Raw genomic sequence first — 27,812 nt, 5'->3', positions numbered from 1 at the left:
AGAATCAAATGATCTCCTGTCATTCGAGGAGGAAAATGAAGTCACGTGTCTGCAGCTTAATACGGCTCAATGACAAAGAACACCGAAGCAACGCCGCCATACTCTCTGTTTACAACTTGGAACTGCTGCTAGCAGACGGGCAGCGCACGTAGCGAAGAGAGAGACGTGCTGCTCGGCATGGTGGCTTCGCTAGAAGTCGCCCTCTGATGGGTTTCTGTAGTAGCTTCGCTAGCAGCGGCGCTGCTTCCTTTAGCACGGCTCGTTAATGCCGCTCTCCCGTGTTTAAAATATATAATGTTCCGCCTCCACATTACTTACATTCTGCTCGTCCCGGGTCTTTGTTTGTCGTAACTCATGAGATGCACTTTTCCATATGTAGCCAACCACGGTTAAATCTACACTTTCCTGACACTGGATGATTCCTGAGCTACCGAACTTTTCAGTTAAGGCGCGTTTACACAGCCGCGGTGCGAATTATTTGTCCTGCCTCTCTTTAAAACCATATGAATGATTTCAAACGTAATCTTAAATGAACCACACGACCATAGAAATATAACAAATGTCCATGACTTTTCCAAAACTTTTAGGATTTTATTTATTTCCATGACTTTTCCAGGCCTGGAAATGACCATTTTGAAATTCCATGACTTTTCCAGGTTTTCCATGACCGTACGAACACTGTCAATCACTGAATGAAGAATCGCAACCTTGAATTGCTTGCACAAAACACTTGATCAGCACTCAGCATTTGTTTATTGTTGTCATTCATTTAAACCGCCATGCGCAGAACGACGCACGACGGTGGGAGAAAGAGAGAGAGAAAGATCTGCGGTCTTGGCTATTAATTAATTTACTTACTAATTACTTTATCATCACCGTTAATTAATTTGAAGGTAATATGTTGTTAAATATTAATATATTACTTAAATAAATTACCTATACAAGTAGTTATGTCTCGTATAAATTTGTCCTGTTATTGATGTGTCTAATGCGCAACCAGATATTCAAATATATTATATATGTTTAATAGTCAAACGTAATTTTTAAGCAATTTTGACAGCCCTAGTGGGTAGTTGGTTGGTTAGGTAGGTAGATGGTTGGTTGATTGGGTAATGGGTAGATGGTTGGTTGGTAGATTGGGTAATAGGTAGGTGGCTGGTTAGTTTGGTTGGGTGTGTGGGTTAGGTTAATGGTTGGTGGGTTAGGAAGGAAGATACATAGGTAGATTGCTGGTAGGTGGGTGAATGGATAGCTAGATGGATAGTTGTTTAGGCAGGTGTGTGGGTGGGTAGCTAGATAAATAGGATCAGATGCGCAGAGGAATATACAACTCAAACAAACATGACGTGTAGACAAGTAAAATTGTATGTACTCAAAAAAAAGAGAGCAGCGTTTTCGAGCGTGACAATTGAGAGCTGATTCAGCCTGGAGGTGGGAGGATTGGAATGGACAGGATGCACTAGACCAGTGTTTTTCAACCTTTTTTGCGTCAAGGCACACATAAGACACAGAAAAAATCTCACGGCACACCAACAACCGGAAATGATATGAAAATCAATCCCAAACATAGTTTCAGCATGAGCATAATATACTCTAAGAAATCAGGGAAACGCGTGTTCTATTTGTTGTGTTTTATTAAACTTAACATCATCCTAATGCCAAGATGGCACAGGCTTTATGCCCAGGTATCTCTTAAGCCTAGTTTATGCTTCTGCGTTTTCTCTTGCGTCGCTTTTCACACCTCCTTGCGTCCTTCGAGCCATTTTTTTAGGCTTGCGTCGAAAGCAACGCAAGCCTCCCGCAGCGCACCAGGCTGCGATTGGTCCGCTAACTACGTCCTTTACGGAGTCTCACATTTCCGCTTTTATAGACCGATACCGGCATTATTAAAACGAAGAATGTTTACGAGAGAACGGATCAGATTGAAGAACTTTTGTCGGAAGAAATGCGTAAATATGACAACCCGCCAATGACGGCTTGTAGAAGCGGGTTGGATTCACGGAGGGAGATCGCCGCAAATGTCGGTTTGCCCATCGAGAGGTGCACAAAGTTGTGGAGGAAAATACGGGACAAATGTGTCCGCGATAAAAAACAGCAGTGGCGATGCACGGGGCAATAAAGTCTATGATAAATAAATAAACAAATAAATAAATAGACGTGACTCTCTAGGTCGTCTTCAACAAAACACGTCACTCCACCTGTTGTTCTGGCGGTGAATTGCTCTGCAACACACGCAGAACCATGAATTGAAACGAGTGTAGCATGCGCCGGCCTTAAATCTCACTTTTTTAAATTGTCGCCTCAGCAAATCTGCCTATTAATTATGCTGCGTACCACCACCCACAGGCAGAGGGGAGTATTGAGCCTTCATACCACCAACAGCGCGACGACACACACACACAAACACACAAGTTGGCTCTTTTTTTTCACCAATGAAGTGACAGTATGTAAAAAATGATTTTTTTTCACGGCACACCTGACAGCCTCTCGCGGCACAAGGCACACTGGTTGAAAAACACTGCACTAGACAACCACGACGCGCTGACCCAACCCCATGTGACTGAAACGAGATCCCGCAGAGGGTAAGGTCAATATGTATCAACGGCTCCAACCTCCCAGCGAGCCTCGGCTCAGGCGTAACCGGCAGCACCAAGAGACTGACGTATTGATTAGAAAACCCCGGGACAGGAAAAATGGTACTGCTTGAAGCCCGGGGTCAACGTAGCGCAGGGGTAGAGAGGATGTGCGGGAAAACGCAAGGTTGGTGGTTCAAGCCCCGGCTGCTCCATGTCCCATGTCGAAGTGTCCCTGAGCAAGACACCTAAACCCTAATTGCTCCCCAGGCAAAAATGTAAAAAGCCATGGGTTAAAAATGCAATGTAAGTTTGTTGGGAAACAATAAAAGCGTCAGCTAAATGACCTGTAATGTAATGATTAGGAGCGATGGTGCTCTGATCCACTTCCTGAACACTTCTCCAGTGGCTCCTTTACTCGGGAAGATTTTCAGCGTGCACATGCAGTAAATATTAATACACCACGCATATAGTACTGAAAATATGCTGCCCCATTAAAAAAAGGTTGTTTAGAAATATAAAAAATATGTTTTAGACTATATTTAATCTTTCAACGATTCAATTCAATTTCAATTCATTTCATTTTGTGTAGCCCAAAATTGCAAATTACAAATTTGCCTCACATAATGAAAATCCAACTAAATTAAGACTTGTTAATAAACAGTGGTAAAAATCATGATGCCAGATCCATAAACTCCATAAAAGTTGTCTTGATGTCACCTATTGGCTTGTGGACTGTTGAAGCCCCGAGTTGGGTCATTTGGCCGCTTCCATCTTGGTTCTTTGCAACCAGTGAACAGGAAGTGACCATATATGGAAGGAGAGAGGTAGAGACCAGTCAATCACATGGTACCCCCGCCCTAAAGGATACCCTTCTTAATCGTTTCTTGGTGAATGATTTAGAACTTTCAGATAATATAATGGTGATTAGGAGAAAACTGAATATTTAAATATAAAAATGTTCCTTGCGTTGTAAAGACTAAATGCTTTAACGATTCAAAAAATAGGAAAAAAAAAGAATGAAACCGTCATTGATAGTAATGTAATAATGTAGTTGCAGCCCAGCATGTGTTACATATGGATTCAAACACAGTCAGATATGGTCTTTCAACCTTCCCCCCTGCCCCTCTCATGGGACTGCTCCCGTCTCCTGGTCTGTTTGCTAGGCAGCCGAGCAATCCGAGCCGAATGCTGATTGGCTCTTCTGTGTGTGTGTGTGTGTGTGTGTGTATGTGTATGTGTGTGTGTGTGTGTGTGTGTGTGTGTGTGTGTGTGTGTGGAGAGAGGGTTAACTGGAGAAGTGTAGTGCTGATTTTGGAGAGCGTCGGAGAGACAACGCACTTTCAGGCTATGTCTGAATATAGAATTATTTTTACAGATATGATGATATGATCCCCAATAGATGTTGTTGACTGAATTGGACGGCTTCATCTGTACGATGTCTCTGAGCATAGAATAATGTGAATAATGAATAATGCTAGAACCAAACCAGCTTTTAGTATCTCTTAAGCTTTCATGAGCTCACAGTCTTTGTTCTCCAGCTGCACTCCAACGGCCGAATCTCAAATGTGGTTTCAGGTTACACTTTTGATCCCCCTCCCGAGACTCACTTTAGTGGTATGAAAACAAATTACTGTAGCTCAATGATTTTACCTCGTTCCGAAAGTACTTCTCAACCACTGGGCCACAATCTTCATGGAGGAGCATCAAAGGGAGCTCAGGGCTCATCAGTAAAGTCTTATCAGCGACAGAACAAACAGGCTCTTTGTGTTTTGCGACAGAGACAAACGCTTATTGAAACCTGGATAGGTATCTCTTCACTGGGACCATGTGTGTGTGGGTCTATGGGGGTTGGAGGGGGAGGGTTCTTATTGACAACAGAAACACATGGGCAAAGAGACGGTGCAACACGAAAATAACCAACCACTAAGAAGGAGAGACGAAGTGGCGTTACGAAGTGGCGTTACGAAGTGGCGTTACGAAGTGGCGTTACGAAGTGGCGTTACGAAGTGGCGTTACGAAAAAGTGGCGTTACGAAGTGGCGTTACGAAGTGGCATTACGGAGGGCGGCTGAACCCGGAAAGAGATCAAATTACTGCTCAACGTCAGCCAGGTCGAAGAATTTAAAGCCACACAACAGCCCCAATATCAGGGAACTCAATGTCTGCATGTCTGCAATGAGTCACACATGAACAGCTTAATGGAAACAACCTAAGCCGCCCGACTTAAAAAGTAGAGCGTGGACAAACTGAGGCGCCGATCCTGACCTAAATATAGAAATCCAGAGAAGGAGAGAGCTAAAACGGGTTTGTTAAGAAATAACTCGGGGTTAGCGACTTCTGATAAGAGGTCAGAACGTGCCACCGGGCCGCACAAAGTCATCGTCATCGGCAGCATTGCGCCATTGTACAGCTGGTGATGCCGTTCTATGCTATGCTACTAGACATGTTACTAGAAGAAAGGGGAGTCTGTAAAATGTTTGGATCAACGTGCTGTATTTTCATCCACCAACAACCCTGCCCCAGATGGGTCAGTGACCAGGGCGCTAAAGGGGCTAACTTCACTCTCTGAGGAACACCGATTTAACCTCATCCCAACCTTTATTGTTCTGCCTGGATAGTATATCCATTAAAGTAAAAACATTTATATATACAGGCGAAGATCTGACGTTGGGAGGATTTCCGCTGCCTCGCCAGTAGTTCATAGTTGAGGATGTTAACAGCACACAGCACCACTGCATATATATACATATATATGTATATATATGATAGATATGGCGCTCATGTCGTCTTATTGGTATCCACTGCCAAAGACGTTTCTAGTTTTTTGTAGTTGGCCTTGGACCAAGTGATTTAATGAGGATAGTGGATACAGATCGACAGTTCTACTGGGATGCCTGCAGCTTAAAACTAATCAGAAAGTAGAAATCTTGTCTACGGATGTAGAAACAAGTCTGTTCTTTCCCAGATTCCTTCCTTTTTATATTCTGAAGATCAGCAGAAACAACAACGCCAACCATCAACAAAATTATTTAAAAAAATACTAGTAGAAGTTTGGTTTTATTTCAAGCGCAATTTTCCACTATGTATTCCCCATGGAACCAAGGGGGCCAGAACCACCTCGGCCCTCTCGTTTGTCCAGGTAGTGGTGGACACCAGGAACTCATCACAGCAACCTTCTCCTGGCACGAAGGCGCTATAAAGAAAGACTTCATCGGCGTGGTGATCACAAAGCAAAGCGCCTTTCACAGTGATCACTGCGGCGTACACGTTTCTTCTCAGTGGCCACGAGCCTCACAGCATTCAATTAGCGGCGGCTAAACTAACCGATCCCGGCGTTCAGCGGTTGAGCTAGAACAGGTAGTGGATGCTGCTCAGACTCACCTTCAGGGCCACGATGAACAGGTCGCGGGCCTCCAGCTCTCCCTCCATGATACTGAGCAGGGTGAGCAGCTCCGGCTTGCTCAGGTTATCCATGTTGAACTCACATTTCTGTAACAAAATGAAGGAAAACTAACTCATCAGAATCTCTACAGTATATTATTATTCATATTAGGGCTGGTATTGGACCCTCAATACTTCTTAAACGTCCATCAACTTTTTTGCATGTATCAGCATGTGAACGCGCTCAGATGCTTGATGTTAACGTTAGCATTAGCCTACTTCGCTATGAGCTATTTACTTGTCTTTATCAATGCTGGTTTTTTTTAATATATTTTGCTTCAAGTTATAAAACCAACTACTTCTTCCTCCACTAATGTTTGGCATAACACCAGTTAATGCTAACATGAAAACAGAGAACAACTCAGATTGCAGAAAAATGTCTATTTCTAGAATCCTAATATTCTGAACAGTTGGTTAGTCTTCAGCTTAAAAAGGATCCTGTCAGAAAAATTCTTACTCTTCAATCGGCATAAGATCATCAAAACAGGTTATGTAATGTTCGCAAACAGGAGACAGAGTTGACACACATACAAGTAATGCGCCAAGCCTGCTCAAAGGTTTTCATCTTTGGAGCAGGAATATATACTGCAGGTATGACATAGAAACATAGGGATGGTTACGCACATACAGAGGATTGTTTACCCTCATGAGACAGAATGTCCCTCTCGAGGCCAGCGCCCCTAATCTCGGCTGACAAGATGTCTGCCAGCTGAGGGTAGCAAAACCCTTGAGTAGTACAGCCTTATTGATATCATGACACACATTATTTGCAGTTTTTCCAACATTTCCCACCTGGTTATACAAAGTATAACTCATTAAAAGAAAAAAGGAAAAACTATGGCCTTATTTAAAACCTTATTAAATGATTAAACGCAAAGAAAACAACGATTTGTTTAACAGATTGATCAAAAGTTCAAAGGATCAAACCGTGATTCTAAAATTATTGTTATTATTAATTAATCAATGGGTTAACATATTTATTTCATTATTATTTTTAAATCATCAAAGTCAAACAAAGTAAAAAATATATATATATATAAATATTATTTGTATTAGCACGGCAGCCATTAGCATGGCAGCCCTTCCCCCCTTTGACAAGTCGCTCATGTGAGAAAAGGGTGACAAAATGCAAATCAAACATACAAATAATAACCCCAAAAGAAGGAAAAAGGAGAGGAGAAAATGTTTTCGCTGTCCTTCAGACTTAGGTACTTTGCGCACCGTAGAGGGCCTCCCCCCCAGCCTGAGGTTACTAACACCTGTGGCAGGAGGCATGGGGGGATGTTGTTGTTTTATTTCCTTCGAAAGAATCCAAGTCATTAAACATTGTTCTTCATTTTGTCCATTAGGGCAACTCAATATGTTTCAGTAAATCAACTTCATTAGAATAATAGTCTGGTTTTGCAAACATGGCACACACTGTCTTTATTAGCTGCAGTCACTACTGTGATCATCATACTGTCACATCTAATGATTTTCGACATATGAATCATCATTGCCTCCCAGTCCAGTGGTCTCATTTTGTTCAAACGGGGCCCCGATATCCTCCTCATTGCCAAGTGGGAAAAGATTAGGATTTCCCGCAATGTCACAGCTCTCAACATCCTCATCAACTGTTTGAGAGATCAGTTGGTACACTAGAATTTGTTTACTCAATGCAGCATTTATCCACTTCTGCAGCAACCCTCTCACACAGGGACTAAGACAACAGAAGAGAGCGATCGCCAGAAAGATGGAAGTAAACATTGAGATTGCCAAATCGTTCCACTTGCCAAACCAATTTTCCAGCATTTACTGAACGGGTTCTGGATTGCAGCATTTTCTGCTAATTCCTCAGAGAGTGAAGTTAGCCCCTTTAGCGCCCTGGTCACTAACCCGTCTGGGGCAGTGTTGTTGGGGATGAAAGTACAGCACGTTGCTCCAAACATTTTACAGACTTCCCCCTTTCTGCTAGTAACATGTCTAGTGCCATTCAATTTTGCAAGCCATTAAACTAGTTTTGTCTAGCTGCCTGTGCAACCCATCTGTAGCGTCTCTGGTGTGGTTGATGAATCGTTATAATAGATGTAGTTTATCCAGTCGACATTTTTGTTTATCGTCACCGAGCAAAAGAACACTGACTCAAACCCTGCAAATATTGGAATTCTGGCCTTGTATTCGTCTGGTACCTCCCAGAGGGACCCCGATGGTATCAATATAGATGGATGGGTTAAAGCTACCGGCCGGTGAGGTTAGGGATCTCTTTGACCTGTGGTGGTCTGTCTTCTGGACAGTGCTCAGGGACTCGGTCCCCCTCGGTAACCTATAGAACGGTGCCACTCCACTGCTTAGGAACTGTGGCTAGAAGCCTCTTACCCCCACAGAACCACCAGGTGTCAGCCCTGGCCGTTGTCTGGTTTGTGAACCAAGTTGCCCTGTAGCCATTAACCGTGCCAGTGATGTTGTAAGTTGTATTACACCACCCCAGGGTCCCCACTGGTACTCCATTATCACAATATCTGGTGAAACCGGCGTAATTAGCTGCATAGGGTGAGAAGTATGGCGGTCTCAAGTCAGACATGATTGGTGGCAACAGATAATGTAAAGTAGCACATTTCTTTTCCTTTGGCCTATCGAGGCAGGAAAAGAGTTTTATGACACACCTCAAACCGGCTGGATCAGCGAACAAAGAGAGACGGAATGGAACCGTCCCCAGTCCTGGCCTAGATGGAACACAAGCCACACAGTTGGTTAAATTAATTTGGTCCGCTGAGTACATCATCCACTCTAGCCATACATTCCCATCGGTGTAACCAGTCTCTTAGTTAGTCCACGTCCCGCCCGTAGTTGTCTGCAGCTAATGTGTCGGTGCCGGTGTCCTTACGTGCACCGGGTTCAACTCCCGCGCACCCCTCCTCAAAACATTTACTTGTAGCCATTTGTTTTACCATACTCCACCGGCGGGCCTTAGGATTTGTGGGAGAAGTCCAAAAATATGGGTCAGTAGAGGCAAACACAGTGCCCAAGTTTTTGCATGGAAAACCGGTACAAATGTACTTCTGATCATTTCTTATCTTTTGACACTTTTCCCAGCTATGTTGTTGGTTGTCACATAAATCTCCTAAGAAGGTTGTATCTTGACCCTCACATTGAAAAACCCTGAGGGGAGGGGCCTCTGCCCCTCGTTTGTTCCTCATCAAGTATATAGAGCCCACCACAATCACAGTGATAAAAGCTTGGTTCATGTCAGGCTCTCTGTGGCCTTCTTGGCCTGATAACCCAGCTTTGGTGCAGGAAAAACATAATTTTGTTAAACAAAATTAACAAATGGTTTAAGCTTGGTAAACCACTGGTTCCATCATCTAATTGTTCAAAAGTTAGAATCCTCTAATGCTACTTAGTTTGTGACTTAAGCATACTGGAGCTACATTGTATCCAATTCATTTCCGTCTTAGTCATTATTTTATTTTACTTAATTGTACCATATAATTGTTCCATCAGTCCTGCTGACTGCGGATAATAAGAGCAATGATATTTCACATTCTTCCCAAAAGTAGGAATCAGGATACGTTGTAACTTTGTTGACACAGTGTGTACTGTTCAAAACAAAACATTCCCTTCGGTATCTCAACCCTCAGCCTAATTTCTTCTGTTAAGGCTTTTTGCCTTTGTTAAAACATCCCTTGCTTTTTTGGAAAACATTTAAAGTAATTTGGAAAACATTTCTATGATTGTCATACAATATTCCTTTTCTTTACATTGATTTAGTTCAATGAAGTCCATACTAATGTTTTCTCGTAATTTAAAACTTGGATTTGTGTTTTTCACAATCAATGCATGTCAAATTTTTAAAAAAATGTGTACAGCTAAACGCTGCACAGCCTTTCCATCCCTCCTGTTGAGCATGTGTTAATTTGACACATAGATCAAAATGGCCTAATCTCTATATAAGGTCTTTACCTTCTTCCGCATTATCTCAGTGGTGTTTTTGCCAAAATGTTTTCCCTTAGGAAAGTTGATCAGGTGGTTTGTGGTTTCCTGTTGAAACTTTCACTACCAATTGTGTGGTGTGTATTTTGGTTTTAGTATTTTACTTTATTTAGTTGTTGTAATACCAATTACCTATGCTTTTTTATAGATCTGTTGTTTGATGTCATAAAATGTCCTCTACAATCCGCTTGTTTGTGTAAAGGTTTCATTTTAAATCTTTACATCCCAGCAATTATGAGCCTATTCTTCTAAATTAAATGCCAATCTCAATGGACAATCCTTACGCCCTTGTATTTAAGTAAAGTGCATAGACACACGCTCTACAACATCAAGAGAATACGTTCTCTTCTCACTCAGAAGGCAGCGCAGGTACTGATTCAGCCTCTTGTCATCTCACACCTGGACTACTGCAACTCCCTCCTGGCTGGTCTCCCTGCTGCCACCATTCAACCTCTGCAGCTCATTCAGAATGCAGCACCTCGACTGGTCTTTAACCTTCCGAAATTCTCCCACACTACTCCACTCCTCTGCTCTCTTCACTGGCTACCGGTGGCCGCCCGCATCCAGTTCAAAGCATTGGTGCTCACGTACCATGCTGTGAATGGATCGGGTCCAGTCTACATTATATTTATTATATATTATATTATTATTGAACTTATTGTAAGTCACTACTATAGTCAATAATTGTACTTATTGTAAGTCGTTTTGGATAAAAGTGTCAGCTAAATGACATGTAATGTAATAAAAATTAACAAGTTGACAGTTGACGTAAAAAGATCAAAAAAGTGACAGAAGATTGGCGTTTCACGATGTTAAATTCCACAACAAATCAATAGAATGTTCAAGACACATTTTCTCCCAACATGCTGACTTCTGGGTTCAGGATTTCCCGCTCGCAACCCTGAACATCACAGCAGCATCTGGTTGGTCCACATTCCAAAGCACAGCGTCAAATTGTTGTGCTGCGGGACCTTAAAAACGTATTGTTGTCATTCAGAGTAAAATCTCAATGAAATTCATTCAAAACGGCCCAGCATTTAGCGGTGGAGCTCAGTAACGGGGACGGGGGGAGAGGGTGGTGTCTCAGCTGGCCCCCACAGCAGCAGTCTTCTGAGAGGGACACAACCATGCTTCTCAATGTCTGGAGGCCTTCCAGGATGCTATTTGCTCAATAATACAGTAATAGTAAAATCGAGGAAAGAGAGGAAGCCGAGACTGTCTCGCAAAGTGTGGGGTAAAAAGATTATTCAAATGTATCTTTAAGAGCAGCACTAAAGGCTCCTCCCACAGAAGATGGCTTTGAACAGCCCAGCGCCTTCTACGTCTCATTTTATACCCTCCAGCTGGAAAGCGTTTCAGTTTAGTCGGACCGCACCACGCCAATCTTCAGATCGATTCCTGAGCCCCTTCAATTTCCCGGCAACGCTCTCCACTCAAGAGAATTGGACGGTAAGGGGTAGTGTTGACGTATTCTTTACATTTGTATACATTTCCTATTTGCCCTTTTGTATATATATCCGCACTCGTCCCCATCTGTTTGCAACTTGCTGCGGATCACTTTTCCTCAGAATAAATAAAGATGTATCTTATCTCTCGTCACATACATGCAGCGGGCTGGGTAAAATGACAGATTAGATCAGCTGTAGATAATTAACACTCATTCTGTAAAGGCCTGAATGAAAGGTCTTCTCTCTCTGCAGCTGGTCTCTTTATTCACAAAAAACAAAGATTGTTTGTAAGTGGCAAGACGCATCACTCTGCAGCGCCGAGAAGGGACGATATGTTCATTTCTCACATCCCCTCATCATCAGATTCTATAGACAAGGACGGGTGCTCTGATAAAGGCAAAAACTGCTTCTCCTTCTCCGCCAACTACAGGTGATTAGCCAGCTTTGAGTTACAGGTAGCTTATTTTAGCCTTTAGCAACATACAACCAGTGAATTTAAAAACATCTTCATCATCTGACTGCTTCTGTTTCCTGGACCAAGGCGTTGCAGCATTCTTAGAGCACAGACACTCTACTAAATAACTAATTCAAGTTATTTAAGATGTAGATGCGGTGGTCGTATTGAGGTCACCCATCGATTTGTGGAATATTAAAAACTAGAGTTCTGCGATTCGGAAAACGCTTTTCCGACTGGGGAACGGAAGCTACCATATCGGAAATGCAGAGCAGGGACGTAGAGATGCTGCATCTGTCAATAAAAGTAAGCCCCGCCTTAAAGTATACTTTGATTGGTCAATAGACATTCATGGTCTGCTGTGTTGAAGAAGACTTGAAACTAGAGCTTGAGACCATAAACTAAATTTTACAGAGGGAATAAATCAATAGAGAAGTAGAGTCATTTTCTCATATTCTATACACATACATGGTGTGTCCCACCAACATATATTAAAGTGAATAGGTAGGAGGTGACCTCTGACCCCTCTCTGACCACATGGGGTCGGCCCTTCACAGTCCTCAGCAAACGAGAAACTTCCTGCACAGAGGGGGCCGTGGGGGGGGGGCGGTGAGCAAAGAGCAAAGTGCTTTATTTAACCACCGCAGGCATGATGGGAGTCGAAGGGTGGGGGGGACCATGGAGGCGAAAGCTTCCATGTGTTGCTGAAGGGAGAGCGATGGGGCAAGCCAAGAAGGCTGCCCAGCTCCTGTGTCGCCAGAGCACCTGTTTGTCTCGGGGGAAGTTCAGAGGGTGTGGGGGGGGGGGGGGGGGAGGGGGGCGGGGTCAGGTGACACGGTACTCCCAGCTATGACAGCAGAGTCACTGGAATTAAGACAAATTTAGAAAGGTCTCTGGTGAGCAGATATCCCCGCCCTCCAATGCAACACCAAAGCTCACTGCTCCACTCCCCTCCCCCATACCTAAACACCCACTCACCACACGTTTCCAGCAGCCAACATGCAAACAAGTTGGATGTGAAACTCAAACTGCAAAAAGCACCACGGCCCATTTGGCATTAAGTTGCAGGGGTGGATGACAACAGATTGCATTGCTGAAAGGAGGTCAGGGGGGAAGACAATTGATTGACCTGCACAAAGGGATGTGAACAGCACACAACCTGTGGGAAATCACAACTGTGTGGGTGTGTAATATGGAAGTAATTCTGTGTCATCAGAAAGAAAAAGGTGATTGAATTTCTAGCACTGAATTATGCATTGAAATCATGCATCTGAATGTTTTCCAACGTTAAAATATTCAACTGTAAATAATTCAACCGCAAAAAATTCAATGCAAAAATTCAACCTCAAAAAATTCAACCGCAACATCCGGGAACCCAAGGAAGAGTAATTGATGCTAGATTCAAGATCGGGAGCGTGCGTAGCGCAAAAGGAGCGAGCGCCCCAATACAACTTTGGCTTGTCGACTATGATGACCGGATTTCAGCCATTGAGTGTTTTAACTTGCCATCAGTGTGGTTTGCCGCTGCAGCGTAGTGGTGTGGGGGGGGGGGGGGGGGGGGGGGGGCAGGGGCTTTAGCGGAGCGTGTGCAGAAGCTTAACCCCGACAGTACGTGCAGGTTATGCTGTTTACATGCACGACCTTTGCATGTCCAACGGTGATGGGGCTTGATAAAGTGAAACTAGTATCACAACTTCTACTCAACTGTCTTTACTTTAAAGAACTTTTTTAAAATGCAGTGACAGATCACAATCTCTGCTTCACAACTGTAAGGTCGTATGGGACAATAAACCTTTTTGTCACACTATAATGTGTATATGTCCGATATGTTCATGTTTTTGGTGGGGGTTTTATGATACTATTTAATATATGACATCATATTGAGAGCTTGAAAAAACAACGTCATCTCGTTTAACTTCCGCTTAGTTCATGTCCTATACAGTCAGTTAATGTACAAACGTCAGGTGTCTATTACTGAATCTTACAGACACAAACCACACCGCATAACCTGCATGTACTGTCCGGGTTATGCGTCTGCACCCGCTCCGCTAAAGCCGCTGCCCCTCCCTACGCTGCAGCGGCTCATCAGGAATCAGGAAACATTTATCGCCAAAATATGTCATACATACAAGGAATTTGTCTTAGCGGTTGGTGCGTAACAGTAGACAGTGTAACAATAAACAACAAGAAAACAATCAAATGAAATAAAATGAAATGCTAATGCTATGGGTTAGTATAAAATAAGAGAATAAAGTTAAAGTTTAAAAATATTTTAAAAATAATATTAAAAAATTAAGTGCACAAAGTGACGAGTGATGACAAAGTGACAGTTAAAGTGACCTGTGCAGTATGAAGGAGAGTGACCGGTGGGATGTCAGAGTCAGTCAGTGGGGGACCGGGCTCAGTGGCGGGAGGTCTTATTCCTGATGGACCTCAGCCTCCTGCCAGATGGAAGGGGCACAAACAGTTTTTGTCCGGGGTGAGAGGGGTCGGGATCTTTTTAGCTCGCTTCAGGGTCCTAGAAGCGAACAAGTCCTGCAGGGACGGCAGATTGCAGCCGATCACCCTCTCTGCAGAGCGGACGACACGCTGCAGCCTGCCCTTGTCCTTGGCTGTGGCTGCAGCGTACCGGACGGTGATGGAGGAGCAGAGTATGGACTCGATGATGGCCGTGTAGAAGTGAACCATCATCGTCTTTGGCAGGTTGAATTTCTTCAGCTGCCTCAGGAAGAACAACCTCTGCTGAGCCTTCTTGGTGATGGAGCTGATGTTCAGCTCCCACTTGAGGTCCTGGGTGATGATGGAGCCCAGGAAACGGAAGGAATCCACTAGTGACGGGGGAGTCACACAGGGTGATGGGGGAGGGTGGGGCTCTGTTTCTTCGGAAATCCACAAACATCTTCACTGTCTTTAGAGCGTTGAGCTCCAGGTTTTTCTGGCTGCACCACGACACCAGATGGTCAGACTCCCACCTGTAGGCGGACTCATCCCCACCGGAGATCAGTCCAATGAGGGTGGTGTCATCCGCAAACTTCAGGAGCTTTACGGACTGGTGACTGGAGGTGCAGCTGTTGGTGTACAGGGAGAAGAGCAGACGAGGCTGAGACATGTTTCCCCAGCTTCACGTGCTGCTTCTTGTCAGACAGGAAGTCTGTGATCCACTTGCAGGTGGAGTCGGGCACGTGTAGCTGAGAGTTTGTCCTGCAGCAGATACGGGATGATGGTCCCGGTCCAGGAGGGGGTCGGTGAGGGTCTTCAGGTGGGTCAGGACTAGCCGTTCAAAAGACTTCATGACTACAGAGGTCAGGGTGACGGGTCTGTAGTTATTGAGTCCTGTGATCCTGGGCTTCTTGGGAACAGGGATGATGGTGGAGGCCTTGAAGCACGCTGGTACGTGGCATGTCTCCAGGAAGGTGTTGAAGATGTCAGTGAACACCGGAGACAGCTGGTCAGCACAATGCTCCAGGGTGTGAGGGGAGACGGAGTCCGGGCCGGCTGCCTTACAGGGGTTTTGTCTTTTGAAAAGCCGGTTAAAGTCAAGGTTAAGGTCATTGCTGGTGGGGGAGGGGAAGGTGATATAGTAGAGGCGTGAGCCCCTGATGGGCTGGGGGAGGGAGGGGAGGGGGACTGGGGCCGGTTGGTGGAGCTGTGGGGGATGGGTTCAGGACATTGTCTATAGAATCTGCAGTAGAACTCATTCAGCTCGTCTGCCAGGCGGAGGTCATTCATGGAGTGGGGGGTTTTGGCTTGTAGTTTGTGAGGTGTTTGAGGCCTCTCCAGACCGAAGCAGAGTCACTTGCTGAGAACTGTTGTTGGAGTTTCTCAGAGTACAGTCGTTTAGTATCTCTCACTGCCTTGCTATACTTGTATTTTGACTCTGTGTACAAGTCTTTGTCCTCACTCCTAAATGCCTGATCCTTCTGCAGACGTAGTGTTCTGAGTTCTGCTCTGAACCAGGGTTTGTCGTTGTTGTAACTCACCCTGGTGCATAATGGTACACAGCTGTCCTCATAGAAGCCAATCTAAGAAGATACAGCCTCTGTGAACTCATCCAGACTGTCGGTAGCAGTCCTGAAACCATCCCAGTCTGTGCAGTCAAAGCACGCCTGAAGATCCTCCAGCGCCTCACTGGTCCACTTCTTGAATTCCCTCACCACAGGTTTGCAGAGCTTTAGTTTCTGCCTGTATGCAGGAATCAAGTGGACCATGACGTGGTCAGAGTGTCCCAGTGCAGCGCGAGGGACGGCGTGATAAGCCCTGCTTACTGTGGTGTAACAGTGATCCAGCGTGTTCTCCTCTCTGGTGGGGCATTTAATAAACTGTCTGTACTTAGAAAGTTCATGGGTGAGATTTCCTTTGTTAAATTCCCCGAGGACAATGACTAAGGAATCCGGGTTGGTCCGCTCCACACGCCGTATCTGGTCGGCGAGTGTCCGCTGTGCCTCGTGCATGTTTGCCGCCGGAGGGATGTAAACACCGACCAGGATGAATGAAGTGAACTCACAGGGGGAATAAAATGGTTTGCAGTTGATGAAGAAAGTTTCCAGATCAGGAGAACAGTGTTGTAGGATTACCATTACGTCGTTGCACCAGCTGGTGCTGGAGTAGAAGCAGATTCCTCCACCCTTTGTCTTGCTGGAGAGCTCCGTGTCACGGTCCGCTCTGAGCAGCTGGAAGCGTGGAGTCCGGTATCAATCCGCAGAGTCACGTCTCCGTGAAGCACAAAACGGAGGATGTAGAAAAGTCTGTTACTCCTCACCGGCAGTTGAATTTCGTCCAGTTTGTTGCACAGTGAGCGCACGTTGGAGAGAAAGATGCCTGGCAGCGGTGTGTGAGAACCACGCTTGCGGAGTCAGCCCGTTTTCCTCTCCTACGGCGTCTCACCGCGTGACAAAAGGTGAGGTTTCAAAACTCCGCCAATCACTCCTAATAGCTTGTCGAAGCATCCCAGCATGAGCTGCCTATTACTGAATCTTACAGACACAAACCACACTGATGGCATAAAGTTAAAGTTAAAACACTCAATGGCTGAAATCTGGTCATCATAGTCAACAAGCCAAAGTTGTATTGGGGTGCTCACTCCTTTTGCGCTACGCACGCTCCCAATCTTGAATTTAGAATCGATTGCTCTTCCTTGGGTTCCCGGATGTTGCGGTTGAATTTTTGCATTGAATTTTTTGAGGTTGAATTTTTGCATTGAATTATTTGCGGTTGAATTTTTTGCAGTTGAATATTTTAACGTTGAAAAACATTCAGATACATGATTTCAATGCATAAATATTCAGTGCTAGAAATTCAATCACCTTTTTCTTTCAAAATCCGATGACACAGATTTACTTCCATAGTGTAAAGACAAAACTAAGACAGACTTTCTGTCGCTCTCCTGTGGCGTGGCATAGATCTCCTTCAGGAGCTCCGACGAAGCCTCACCGCCCCACCCCGTCAGTTGCAGGATAAGGAGAGAGCAGCCTGAATTAGGCGAACAAAATAATTCACTTTAAACGGTCAAAAAGAACATCTTATTGCGCGTGTTTTTAAGGGAGTCGCGTCACGTCCCCTGCCCGTACCCCCTCCCCCGTGCGCACGGTTTTTTCTACTCCCATTAGATCCGCACCGCTTTTCTGCGCCACCGAACATCAACAATCGATTGAACAAAACAATCCTCGCTCAGCGTGTGTGTGTAGGCGGCGGTTGTTTCTTTCTTATTGTGGCTGCATATCTCACCCCTTTAAGGCGGCCCGAGTCTTACCGTGTCGACGCTCCCCAGCACGGCGGTGCCCAGAGTCTGGAGCGGAGGAGGCTGCTCTCGGGTGGCTCCCTCCGACGCCATCTTTGTACTGTGGCGGTGTCCGCGTGGAGCGGGGGCTCTCCGGTGCCCCGCAATTATCGCGCTGCTGCGCGTAAATCACATCGGGAGGGAAGGGGAGAGAGAGAGAGCAGGAGAGGGGGGGCAAAGAGAGAAAGATAATTTGAGGGAGCCGTGATTAAAGGTGGGTCTCCCCCTGAGGGGGAAGTGGAGAAATGCGGAGCCCCCCCCCGCCCCCACTGCGCTCCCGTCCGGAGAAGAAGCGCGTACGACGGGACTGACAGCAGCATTTGTCGTGGACAAAACAAATATCTGGACAAAGTGCTTTAAGGAAAAACATGTATTTTAAGTACAAGTGGGACAGAATTTAAATCAATCAAAGTCATTTAAATTGTAGAATATAAGGTCTGGCTTAATGCTGAATTGGTTCATCCTAGTTAAGCCATGTAAGGTCAATGCAAATCATGTCGTTACACTTAACTAATCAAATTAGTCAGATTATATGATATTGTTTTCATGTTGACAGAATGCATTCGTCAACATCAGCAAAAGAAGCGTGAGGATCGGTGCAGCGGACTAAGAGACACCCAGTGAGCTGGACCTGTCAGACCGAAACCACCAAACGGCCCCGGACAGGAGCAGTGTTAATTTTGGCAGCTATTTTTGATTTAGTCTTAGTCTTTAGACGAAAATGCATATTAGTTAAAGTCACGTTTAGTCATTTTAATCCTTCTTAGTTTTATTCTAGTTTTCAGCGACGAAAACATTTTAGTCTAGTTTTAGTCACATTTAATAGCCATATTGAACTCTTTTCTTTTCTTCCCTTCTCAAGCCCAGGGACCCCCTGTGTTGTGTCTACAGCTGCATAATAGTCTAGTTTGCAGTACTTGGTTGTCCATTAGATGTCCTTCCTAGGACAGGTCTATAGCAGGGGTCAGCAAACCTTTTGACTCACGGGCCATAATGGGTTGTAAAATTTGACGGAGGAGCCGGGCCAAGAACAAATGGTTGAAGTGTTTGTGTGAGCTAATATAAATGACATGTGAAAAATCATTACATGAAAGGATTTGGATTTGAACAAATAGCAAAGCATTTATTTGCAAGGCAATTTCACAAATTGGCAAAGGTGTAACAACTTCATGAGGACCAGGGATCTAAACGCAACACTTTGTTGTCTGGACCCCCACTTTTCATTCTAGAGTCTTTTCTTTCTCTTCGTTTATTTTTTGGTTTTATGACCAGTTCTTCTCTCTTGTGTCCTGCTGGTTTTCCTCCACCTGCACTGCGCACTTCTATCAAAAGGATCCACCTGTCACGTGTGTGCGCGCCTCTATGTTGCTTGGTAACGAGCGTACGGTGGCCGAGACGGTTTAACAGTCTTCTCACGATGTGGCGCGTGAACTATAGTTGAAATGCGTGAGGCTTCAGAACCTGCAATGAGTGTATTACGTTAGATGTGTTTGGAGAAGCCTGTAACGGAGCGTCTCATCCAGCCGAGGAAACGCTGCCTGCCGTCACCAGAGAACAGAGCAGAAAGGTCCGCATGGATCTCTGCTGGTCGACAGTCTGCCGAACAGCCCCGAGCTGTTAAAAGGGTCTTCATCTCCACACACACAATTTTGCACACAGGTGCTCATGTATTTGGCTCACTGCCATCAGAAGTTATTAAAAGCTTGTTGATATCTCATTGGGTTTCGAAGTTATGGACTAATGAAGGTTGTGGGGGGAGTGGCCTAAACATGAAAGACCTATAACTTCAAAAGTATTTGGCTTGTCGTTGTAATATTTGTAGGTGAAGGAAGGGAACACGGAGACAGGGAGAAGATACGTCTGCTTGCCGTTTACTTATAACTCGAATGCCGGTATACAGATAGTGAAGTGGCTCATACAGATACCGTAATTACCTTAATACTATGGCCAACATTACCGTAGTATATGTGAACTACTACACTCCTCCCTCCTAGATTATAACATATATAGCCAGACTACATACTTCATTGCATTAGTCATTCCTTAAACTACATATGCCGGGTTCAATTAACAGTAACATACCCTAAACTTCATAACATAACAGTAAGCAGTCTGAACATAATTACTGACTAAATAAGTCATTATCTCTACATGAACATTTAGAGATTCAGTCTTTCTGGTGCTGTTCGCAGTCTTTCAGGATAGCGGCGCTCCGGTTGAGCTTCCGGAGATGCACCAGCAGCTGCATCTTCTTGCTCCGTGCTTTCTGCTTGGTCCTCAGAGCTTGCTGTGCAGTCCAGGAAATCGCTGTCATCCATTCTGCTTGGACGTGTTGAAGCTTTAGATGCCCGAAGGTGATCCACATGTACCTTGACTTGGTGTTGACCTATTTGCACTACATAGGTCAGAGGTCCTTTCCGTTGCAGAATTTCCCCTGGAATCCACAGATTCTTAGGACGTCTGAAATCTCGAACTAACACCCTCTCTCCCAGATTAAACATCCGGAGAGGCTTTGCCCGCTTGTCATGAGCCTTTTTCTGTTGTAGCTGATGCTTGACCACCACTTCGGAGATGTCCGGCTTCAGTAATGACAGGCGAGTGTGTGGTTGTCTTTTCAGGAATAATTCAGCCGGGGTGCGTTCAGTGACTGTGTGAGGAGTGTTTCGATATGTGAACAGGAACCGAGCAAGCCGTAGATGGGGTGACACAGACTGTGCTTCCAGTCGCGTCCAGGCTTTCTTGAAAGTCTGTACCGCTCGTTCCGCTGCTCCGTTAGACGCAGGATGGTAAGGTGGTGTGAGAACATGGTGTACTCCGTTATTCTTGAGAAACTGCTCAAACTCCGTCGATGTAAAGGGAGGGCCATTGTCTGACACAAGCACCTTTGGCAGACCATATGACGCAAAGAGGTTCCTGAGAAGATTTGCAGTCTTCTCTGCTGTTGTTAGTTGTGTAGGCAGGACTTCTAGCCATTTGGAATAGACATCTACTACCACCAGGTAGTGCTGCTTGTTGATTTCAGCAAAGTCCACATGTATTCTTTCCCACGGTGTTGTAGCCCATGACCAAGGATGAAGAGGTGCTGCAGCAGGTCTGTTCAGTGTAGTCTCACACGCTGCACACTGACTCACGTGATTCTCTATCTCTTGGTCTAGTGCAGGCCACCACAGGAAACTTCTGGCTAATGCCTTCATCCGTGTCATTCCTGGATGTCCCTCATGCACATCTGACAGAAGACGCTGCCTGAACTTCGGCGGTATAATTACCCTTGACCCCCAAATAATACATGCCTGGTCTGTAGACAACTGGTCCTTCCTCAAGTAAAATGGCTTGAGCTCTGGATTGGGCACAAACCTTGGCCATCCTGACAATGTCAGATCCAGGACCTTAGAGAGGATTGGGTCAAGTCTAGTCTCTTCTGCTATGTCTCTGGCGGACACGGGCAACTGCTCAACATGGGACACACAGAAGGCTTCATTCTCACCTGTGCTTTCATCAACGTCATGCTTGCATGGAAGACGTGACAACGCATCTGCATTGGCGTGGTCACTGGAACGTCTATACTGGATGTCATAGTCATATGCCAGTAGGATTAAGGCCCAGCGTTGCATGCGGAGTGCAGCAAGAGTTGGAACTGCTGATTTGGGGCCTAATATGGTCAAAAGTGGCCTGTGGTCGGTCAAAAGCACAAACTTCCTTCCATACAGGTACTTATGGAATTTCTTGACACCGAATATTATGCTCAATGCTTCTTTTTCAATTTGAGCATAATTTCTCTCACTTGATGAAAGAGTCCTTGATGCAAAAGCAATTGGTTGCTCTTCACCAGAGGGTAGCACGTGCGAAATTACTGCACCAACACCATATGGACTGGCGTCACATGCTAGCCTAAGAGGCTTCTCTGGGTCATAGTGTGCAAGACACTTACTGTTCAGGAGACGCTGTTTGCAGGCTTTGAATGCGTCTTCACATTTCTCTGACCATGTCCATGGTGTGTCTATGTGTAGCAGCTGGTGAAGTGGATGCAGTAATGTAGATACATTTGCCAAGAACTTTCCATAATAATTAAGCAATCCCAGGAATGATCTTAGCTCTGTCACATTCTGTGGAGCTGGTGCGTTTACTATGGCTTCTACCTTGCTTGCTGTTGGGTGAAGTCCTTGTACATCAATTCTGTATCCGAGGTACTCCACTGAATCTTGCAAGAATGCACACTTTGATTTCTTGATCCTTATTCCATGCTTTTCCAGCCTTTTCATTACTTCATCTAATATTGCTAAATGTCTTTCTTTTGTAGGCGCTGAGACAAGAATGTCATCCATAAAGCACACTACATTCTCCATTCCATGAAGGATTTGGTCCATTGTGTGTTGGAACACTGCCGGAGCTGTGGAGACACCGTAGGCCAGACGGTGGTATCTGAAGAGGCCCTTGTGTGTGTGTATCGTCAGATACTGCTCTGATTCTGGATCAAGCTGCAATTGTTGATAAGCGAAGGACAGGTCAAGTTTACTGAAAACTATTCCGCCAGCCAAAGTAGCAAATAAGTCCTCAGCGTTTGGTAGAGGATATTCCTCTGGGAGTATGCATCTATTCACAGTCACTTTGTAGTCACCGCACAATCTCACAGTCTTGTCTTTCTTTGGTACTACGACGATAGGTGCAGCCCAATCACTCCTTTCCACTTGTGTAATGATTTCGTTCTTCTGTAAGCGCTCAAGTTCTTTTTCCACTGCTTCCCTCAACGCATAAGGTACTGGTCGTGACTTGTGGAAGATGGGTTTGGCATTGCTCTGCACTCTAATCTTTGCTCTGAAGTCTTTAATCTTCCCATATCCATCCTTGAACAAGTCTTTGTGCTTTTCAAGCATGTCTTGCAGTGTGAGATCTTGCCCCAGTTCAGCTTTATCTTCTGCAGCCAATTTCTTCCCAGCAATGGCGGTTTACTGCCTTTAACCACCACAAGTGGCAACTTCCACTCTTGTTCCCCATACTTCACCGGCACCAGGACCTTCCCCAGCACAGGTATGATATCTCCTGTGTATGAAGACCGGTGAATGGCAGCTGGTTTTAGTGGGCAATTCTTCAGTTGCTCCTGATAAAGGGACTCTGGAATCAAAGATACTGAAGCACCCGTATCCACTTGCATTTTCACTGGTTTCCCAGATAACTCCATGCTGACAAAAATGCCGTCTTTCTTTCCTTGTGCAGTGTATACTGTAAACAATTCCAGCTCATCGTCATCACCATCTTCTGAGTCATCCGTTTCCCTGGTTGCTATGACCATTTGCGCTTTGTCCCTCTGTCTTATTTTCTTGCAGACTCTTTTCAAATGTCCAACCTTCCCGCATCCATGGCATGTTTCAGTGCGGTAGTGGCATTCAGTTGGTTGATGGTTATCTTTGCCACATCGATAGCACTGCCATTTCTCTGAAACCCGTTGTTTTCCTCTAGAACCATCCTGCCGGTCGTAACGCGAACTTTGACCTTTCATGTGATGTCGTCTTTCACTTGAAGTATTGAAGACTTTGTTAACTGCACCTTTTGGTTTCTCAGCATGTTCTCTCAATTCTTCTGTGTCCTAGTAGGCCAATTCTAGAGCAAGTGTAATTTCACAGGCCTTTTGGAAAGTGAGTTCTTTTTCAGAGAGTAGCCTTTTGTGATACTGCTCCCCTAAGAGGCCACATACAAACTTATCCCTGAGTGCATCATTGAGAAATTGTCCAATGTCACAAGTGCTCGCTAGTTTCTTCAGTGCAAGGATATATTCAGAGACTGATTCATCTTGCTTTTGCTGTCGTTTGTAGAATCTGAAGCGTTCCGCTATCAAGATAGGCTTCGGCTTGAAATGTAGTGCCATGGCTTTCGTGAGGCTATCGTAAGTCTCCTCACTGACTTTTTTTGGTGCAACCAAATTTTTTAGTAATCCATATTCAGTCGGACCCAAAACACTCACCTCAGCATTCTTCCCTGCATCAATGTCATTTGCAGACAGCTATCTTTCAAACCTTTCCAAATATGAATCAAAATCTTCTTTCTTACTGTCAAATTCCGGAACCTTTCCGATATATACCATTTCTGCAGTTGTAGTCTTATTTGAATGTCTCTGCAACTTTATAATTCCCCCTCTTTCAAGAAATCCTTCAGTTGACTTCCCTTTCAGTTAATCTCCGTTTTTCTTTGTCAATTTAAACCACTTCCTTTTTGTCTTGAACCCCATTTTCCCTTTTTGTTACAGTCCCTCACCACAGGAGGGCGCTCTTGCACTTTGAAATGTTGTGCCTTGCTTAGCATCGATTCCAGCAGCTAGCATTTACGGTTTCTTCCGAACCAGAAAACATGGGAAATCTTGCATTTAGGAGAAGTTATACTCATCAAACACCTTTAGTTCTCATCACTGATGTGGATTCACTTTGTTACCTCGTCGCCACTGTAATATTTGTAGGTGAAGGAAGGGCACACGGAGACAGGGAGAAGATACGTCTGCTTGCCGTTTACTTATAACTCGAATGCCGGTATACAGATAGTGAAGTGGCTCATACAGATACCGTAATTACCTTAATACTATGGCCAACATTACCGTAGTATATGTGAACTACTACAGTCGTCACCAAATTTCTAGCACATGTTCACATTGAGTCCCTGAGCATACCCTGATTTTTTCAGAAGAACTTTAGAGGGGGCTGCAGTCGTTCTCTGAATTTTTGCTTGTTTTTTGCGATTTCCATCGCATTTTGGATTTAAAAACTACGGTGGCCATGAAGTGCAAAACACAACGGAAAATAGCCAATAGGGAAACACAACAACAAATGGGAAACCACAACAGCCAATAGGAAAACACAACGACAAATGGGAAACCACCACGGCAAATAGGAAAACGCAAAGATAGATAAGAAACAACAACGAAATTAACTCCTTACGGAAAGTGTAGGACCTTATAGCAGAGGATGGACCCTTCTGATCTGTCTGTCAACAGGAAATGAGGACTCGCTCGCTTGCTAGACCTTCATTTGGCGTAAAAATATGGCAATAAAAACAATGTTTTGCCATAATTGTGGTCAAAAGTTGTCGTTGAACCAGCCGATTTTTTTCAGTGGTTGTGGACAGATACTTGGAAAAAGTCTGGAGTCTTTGGCTCAACCCACCGATGGACCAACTTCAGGTAAGTTAACGTAACCTTATTTGAAGGTAATGGTGGGTTTCCCCTGCCTGTTGTAAATGTCATGCCTGACCACGCTAGCTATACATTCCAAATTCCATTGAATTAACGTTAGATGACAAGAAACATTAGTTTAAAAAATACATATCTTTGCTGTTAGCACGGACATATCACGTTAATTATGTATATTTGCGTATTATAATCCTTGAACTATCGTGTTGGCACCACAACATCCCTGCCTAAAACTGAAGTAACTGCCCCCCTCCCCCTTTGCCATTCAGATATTTAGTCAATTATTTATGATCAAGGTGATAATGAGATATGATCAGATATCTGTCAAGGAAACCGTGTCCTCAGCCATGTGTTTTATTTTGTTTGTTTCTATGAACCTGCAATGTATGCTTTGCCTTTTTATAAGAATGCATGTTGTGCTTCCCTGTAGTATCACAGAATGCTCCATCCAACTCAACCCCAAGATTTAAAACCTTTCTGGAATACTGGATGAAAAAAGGAGAGGAAAGGCAAAAGTTTTCCTTTGGCAAAATGTGGGATAAGAAAAAGGAAAAAAGGAAAGTGCAGGTAAGCAAATGTGATTTGATATAGCTCAGAGTGAAAGCAAATAATTATTTCAGTGTTGACTTGCTGTCGACATCCCATCATCATTTGGACCCTATACCTAAACCCCCTGGTAGGGTCAATTTAATGGCAAATAATATAGTTTTGCTTCAAGTCATGTTCGGACATTAAATATGTAAATGTTAAAAATAGGTTTCTGTATTGTGGTCAATTCACTCAAACAACATTCCCTGAGTTTATCTGTTGGACATATTTGACCTTTCAACTGATTCCTGATTATGAATATGAATTGATTTGTTCTGTGGAAATGAATAGAAAAAGATTATTACCTGTTAGTTGACAAAGATCAATTAATTTTGATTAATTTTATTACAAAAGGGCCTTCCAAAACTGCTGTTTACTAGGAATTGAAGGAAGGATTAAGGTTGCTCTCCTTTGAGTCACATTTTGAAAGAAAGATCCATTTGGGGTCTATGTGTAACATTTTCCAACAGAGAAACAACAACATTTTTAAGCACTGTTCTTTAACCCAGATGAAGACCCCCCTTACCAGTTTGTGTTTTTTCTATTGCAGATTAATCTTGGCTTGATGACTGCTCAGAAGGGTGTTTTAAAGCCCTCACGTGGGAAAACCATTCCCTTATCAACCGTCTCTGACGTCACCGCTCAAAGTCTTCTTCATCAGAGTGTGAAGAAAATAAGGGACTTCAACCCAGACCTGGATGAAGGAGCCTTTATCCTTCTGTATGCAGATGCATCTAAAGTCATCAATACCCCTGGGACACAAAGACCTTTTATTCTAGAACAATATCAAGCAGAATTAGGCAAACCATGTGCAAGGACCACAATTTTTATCTGCCCAAAGAAGGACTTTGAAGAAGGTAAGTTGTCATGTTTTTCCATATCCATTTATTTCTGTGGCTAGATGTTTCACCTCTGATACATAGGTAAATAAGTTTAAAAATAGTTCCCCATGGTGTTGTCTGCATTCATGTTCAAATTACTGCAAGGAGTTGCAAGTTGGAGTTGTAGATGCATAAAAAAAACAACTGTTTCTGGTGCAATGTCTCAAACCAGCTTTCCATTCATCACTTTCTTCTGGACTTTCTTTTTAAATGTTTGTCTTTGACTGACACCAATCAAGCTAACTTTAATTGTTTCGTTTTTGCAGTTGGGAAAGTGTCCGACATTTCTGACACAGAGATTGTGATAAAAAGACCCCTCCCAACATTTGACCTGGCTGACACGTTGGTGAGTGCTATGTAAAGCATATTGTTTTGTTTAATGCTTTACTACAGCCATGTGAACCTGTGCATGAAAGCACTCCAATACAGACTCATACAGAGGATATCCGTCCAAGTACCTCCGGATGTCCTGGAATGGCGAGAACATATTACAGGTTTTGTTTTGGGCTTTTGTTTTAAATATTCTAGAATATTAAATATTAAAGGGGTCATTGACTGGGTTTTAAGGGTATTTCACACTGTTCTTTAAGGTCTCTGAAAAGGGTATGTTCAGTAACATTGGTTGGGCTGAAAATGGCCCAGGTCCATTTTGAATATCCTTTTAAAAAACTTCCTGACTAGCTCCTTTGTAAATTCCCGTGGAAGTACACAAAGCAGCGCACAGCTAAACTAGTGTTTGAGATCCTGGGCCAGAACACCAGAGGGCTGGTCTGTATGTAACTTCAGGTAGGGGGTTGACAAAGGCGATGCTACACTTGTGACGTCACAAATTCAGCCTTTTCGAAACCGATCGTTTTACAGCTGCAGTTTCAAGTTGTGAGATTTAGATAGGAAAGAGGTATCAATGGATGGATTAATGACAATGTATCAATGAGGTTCACTGTATGTCCATTTTACCCACCGAGCTGTCGTTTTTCAACTATGACAAGGTAAAATCGGTTTTGCAATCAATGACCCCTTTAACACTCTTGATTACTGATAAGAAGATGCACGGTATGTTTCATTATATTGTATTTTGTGTACATATTTTCTTTTTGCAGCAACTACACAGACCTGTATGCGCTTATTGTCATTGATGACAATAAGCGCATACAGGTCTGTGTAGTTTAAATCATTTTGTTCATTTTATTTAAATCATTTTTTACATACCGTCACTTCATTGGTGAAAAAAAAAGAGCCAACTTGTGTGTTTGTGTCGTCGCGCTGTTGGTGGTATGAAGGCTCAATACTCCCCTCTGCCTGTGGGTGGCGGTACGCAGCCTAATTAATAGGCAGATTTGCTGAGGCGACAATTTAAAAAAGTGAGATTTAAGGCCGGCGCATGCTACACTCGTTTCAATTCATGGTTCTGCGTGTGTTGCAGAGCAATTCACCGCCAGAACAACAGGCGGAGTGACGTGTTTTGTTGAAGACGACCTAGAGAGTCACGTCTATTTATTTATTTGTTTA

At 44.1% G+C, this 27,812-nt stretch overlaps 2 protein-coding genes across 8 annotated transcripts in view; one reads left to right on the top strand and one right to left on the bottom strand.

The window, feature by feature from the left end:
- Positions 1-17,963, bottom strand: part of LOC120812615 (cortactin-binding protein 2-like) — a 65,532-nt gene extending 47,569 nt beyond the window's left edge. For 2 of the 7 annotated variants that reach the window (XR_013454712.1, XR_013454713.1), the window contains exons 1-2: positions 17,637-17,957; positions 5,957-6,064 (exon numbers count right to left, since the gene is read on the bottom strand). Coding sequence is in view for 3 of the 7 variants with exons in the window: in XM_078097377.1 (XP_077953503.1) it covers positions 5,957-6,064; positions 16,462-16,557; positions 17,637-17,717 (285 nt within the window). In the remaining 4 variants the exon portion in view is untranslated. Of the gene's footprint in view, positions 1-5,956; positions 6,065-16,461; positions 16,558-17,636 lie in introns of all 7 variants that reach the window. The other 5 variants (XM_078097379.1, XM_078097378.1, XM_078097380.1 and 2 more) reach the window with 3 other exon arrangements.
- LOC144391353 (uncharacterized) lies at positions 11,331-27,473 on the top strand. Its single transcript, XM_078097971.1, has 6 exons — positions 11,331-11,434; positions 24,758-24,825; positions 25,973-26,279; positions 26,570-26,649; positions 26,697-26,797; positions 27,404-27,473. The coding sequence occupies exons 2-6, from the start codon at positions 24,811-24,813 to the stop codon at positions 27,471-27,473; spliced, it is 573 nt and encodes a 190-aa protein (XP_077954097.1). The 5' UTR covers positions 11,331-11,434; positions 24,758-24,810.
- The last annotated feature ends 339 nt before the right edge of the window (positions 27,474-27,812 follow it).

Source organism: Gasterosteus aculeatus, chromosome Y (assembly GCF_964276395.1).
Source record: "Gasterosteus aculeatus chromosome Y, fGasAcu3.hap1.1, whole genome shotgun sequence".
Classification (NCBI taxonomy): Eukaryota; Metazoa; Chordata; class Actinopteri; order Perciformes; family Gasterosteidae; genus Gasterosteus; species Gasterosteus aculeatus.
This window is presented reverse-complemented; position numbering and strand designations above follow the sequence as displayed.

Coding starts and splice junctions, on each gene's coding strand:
- LOC144391353 (XM_078097971.1), top strand. Junction 26,280..26,569: donor AAAGAAGGACTTTGAAGAAG/GTAAGTTGTCAT, acceptor TCGTTTTTGCAG/TTGGGAAAGTGTCCGACATT. Junction 26,798..27,403: donor ATGGCGAGAACATATTACAG/GTTTTGTTTTGG, acceptor TTCTTTTTGCAG/CAACTACACAGACCTGTATG.